We start from the raw sequence: 2862 nt of genomic DNA, 5'->3' as shown, positions 1-2862 counted from the left end.
TGGTTGGTCTACGTACACATGCTACATCCATTCATGCATGCAGTATTCACACATACATCCACTCATTGATGGATGCATTATACTTACATATATGCAAACATATATACATGTGTACTTACATATAGACATAGAGTGCACCACAGTGGTAGGTTAGAAGAGTTTTGATTTTTGGGCTCTGCCCTGGGAGCATCAACCTCACCACTGGGTGCTGGGCAGTCACCATTTTAATGCATATACAGTCATGATGTGTAAAATATTTGTAAAGGCATCATGGGTGATGCACATAGATGCATATAATAAACTTTCATAAGTCATTTTGTATTGCTCAATGACAGCCTTGGATGTTGGGTTCTTTGCAGGATGGACTTCTTTGAGAAATCTAACACAGTACGATTGAGAAACTGCCATCGGAAATACCTTTGTGCAGATGATGATGAGTGCACGGTGTCACAGAGCAAGGATGGTTCAAAGTCGAATGCACTGTGGAGTGTGGAGTATGATGATGATGATAAATCTGTAGTCAAATTGAAAAGCTGCTATGACTGCTACTTGACTGCAACAAACATACCCTTCTTGCTAGGTATGACTGGCAAAAAAGTATTGCAAATGAAGCTAGTAGACTCAGAGTCGTCTGTCATATGGGAGCCTATCAGGGAAGGTTTCTCTGTCAAGCTTAGAACTCGTGCTGGGAACTATCTTCGAGCCAATGGCACCATACCCCCTTGGAGAAACTCAATAACACATGATATCCCACAGAGATCGGCAACACAAGATTGGGTGCTGTGGGAGGTAGAGCCTGTGGGAAATGGATTCTCTGATGGCGAGGGATTTTCCAACAATACTTCTTTTTCTAGCAATGCTTCATTTACACACAAGTCTTCATTCCCCACAGCAACGCTTCATTCAACGAGGTTCGTGTTGTTGTATCTGTAGGTGTTTACTTTTTGATTATACAAGGGTTGTAGACAAAGTAGTTAAGGACATTGAAGGAAGAGAATAAGGTTCGGAAGAGTAGGCTCCAAACTTGTATGGTGAAGAGATTTTTATACTGAATGAGTGGACAGTCACACATGTACATATGCATTTTCATATATGTGTGTGCGCGCCCACACATATACACATACGTGTGCGCATGCACACACACACACACATAACATAGCTATATCTTTGTGTGTATAAAAGTGAAGATTTGTCTACTATGGTGACATATCTTTATGTATGAACCTACACCTATCCTGGGTGCTGTTGACGTGAGTGGGCCTGTCATAGCACGTAGTCTATGCTATCTATGAGGGAGTTGATGATTTGAAGCTTTGTGAGTAGACCCTCATAGACTTGATATCACGAGTTTCGGGCTTGCAAAAGGATACCTGACTGGAGTATTGGGCAAGGATATCTCTTATATAAGGTTACTTAAATCCCCATTTCACATATATTCTTCAAAGACTTTTTGGAGCAAACAAGAGAGAGAGAAGATGCACTAAGAAAGAAGTAGAATTCAGCCTAGACCAGCAGTAGAGCTAAATTTTAGACCTTGCCATGCACACACACACACATAGAGTTGTGCACATGTAATAAGTGCATTCATTGTGAAGAATTTTGATACTGAGCGAGTTACTGTTTTATCAGTCCTGCTAATAGATGGCCAAATGATGATAGCACTCACCTTCTCCGAAGCCTAAGCTTGACGGGCGGATTATCCATTACACAATTGCAGATGATGACTTTGAAATTCCTGATGAGTTTGAGTCAGAGTTCATTTTCAAAGGACACGATTTGAAAATGCTGACAGAAAAATTGAAGGAATAGGTCGGCATTGAGGATGATCTTTATGTATGTGCAAAAAACCATTTCAATAACAAGCTATATCCTCTCCTTCTCCAGCTGCCTCCCAATAATGCACCGATGTATGTGGTGGTGGTGAAAGCGTCGTCGAAATGTAAGCACTCTTGTTTGTTAAGGCACTAAAAATATGAAGTTTTTATGTTGTTATGAGGATGGGTTGACTAGCTATTTCACAGTCTTATGATCTATGAGCAAGAGGCTTGATTAATAGATAGAAACTGTAAGGATCGGGACGTTTTCACAGAGCCTTTTGGGCCAAGCTCAGATCAAGGTCTGTAATGCCCAGCTCTAATGCAAAGAAAGCAATGGATTTTTGTGATAGAAAGTTGGGTCTCAGGCAAGCCCATCTCCTGTTACGACATGTTAAGGGTAATTGCATCAGCAGTTTGCTGTATCAGGTCATATAGCAGTTTTCCCACTGTGATGCCTAGTGTGCTTGCTGTTTCCCTTGCATATTTTCCCTTCTCCCATGCACAACATGAGAAAAAATAGTATTTTCCTCTAGGTTGTCTTCATTTATCAACTATACCCTTAAGACCATCTATTTTATTTCCCTTTCTATATTCAACCTTAGTCTTTCTACTCTTACAAAATGAGTTTCTAGGCCAAACCCAATGTAATATTTAATGAACCTGACGTGTAAAATGCCCTCAGGACACCCTAGCAGCATTGATTCACATATGATCCCATGATACTAAATCCTACTCCTATCAAAAAACCCATGACAATGGGGAGATGTGAGCGCTGGTTTCCCATGCTGCACAACTTAGGCTCCAATCTTATGCCTTCAAGAGCATGGAAAATGCTCCTAGTCTGGTCTCTATTGGTGAGCACCAGCCAAAGATGAACTTATTTGATAGCGTTGCAACCTCAACTATAGAGGGACTGCATCAATTTGCACAGCCTGCATGCAGGCAAATTGTTGGAAATCATGGATCTAGGGCTAGACTAGCCTATGGAGGCTCAAACATAATGCTAAACATGATTATAAACAAATGACAAAAAAGCAATACAAAG

The 2862-nt window shown here is 40.8% G+C and overlaps 1 protein-coding gene across 1 annotated transcript; it reads left to right on the top strand.

The window, feature by feature from the left end:
• Positions 1-360: 360 nt before the first annotated feature.
• LOC147613808 (uncharacterized) lies at positions 361-1933 on the top strand. The gene is made up of 2 exons (XM_086781226.1): positions 361-911; positions 1660-1933. Exons 1-2 carry the CDS (start codon positions 361-363, stop codon positions 1778-1780), a joined length of 672 nt encoding a protein of 223 aa, XP_086637352.1. The 3' UTR covers positions 1781-1933.
• The last annotated feature ends 929 nt before the right edge of the window (positions 1934-2862 follow it).

This window comes from Cibotium barometz, chromosome 43, assembly GCF_041138505.1.
Source record: "Cibotium barometz isolate CiBa-2024 chromosome 43, ASM4113850v1, whole genome shotgun sequence".
NCBI lineage: Eukaryota > Viridiplantae > Streptophyta > Polypodiopsida > Cyatheales > Cibotiaceae > Cibotium > Cibotium barometz.
The sequence above is the reverse complement of the archived record's forward strand: the minus strand, read 5'-3'. Positions and strand labels throughout refer to the sequence as shown.

Excerpts from the sequence above, each read along its gene's own strand:
- LOC147613808 (XM_086781226.1), top strand. The coding sequence starts at position 361 with ATGGACTTCTTTGAGAAATCTAACACAGTACGATTGAGAAACTGCCAT. Across the intron at positions 912-1,659 it reads GCAACGCTTCATTCAACGAG|CACTCACCTTCTCCGAAGCC; the intron begins GTTCGTGTTGTT and ends AAATGATGATAG.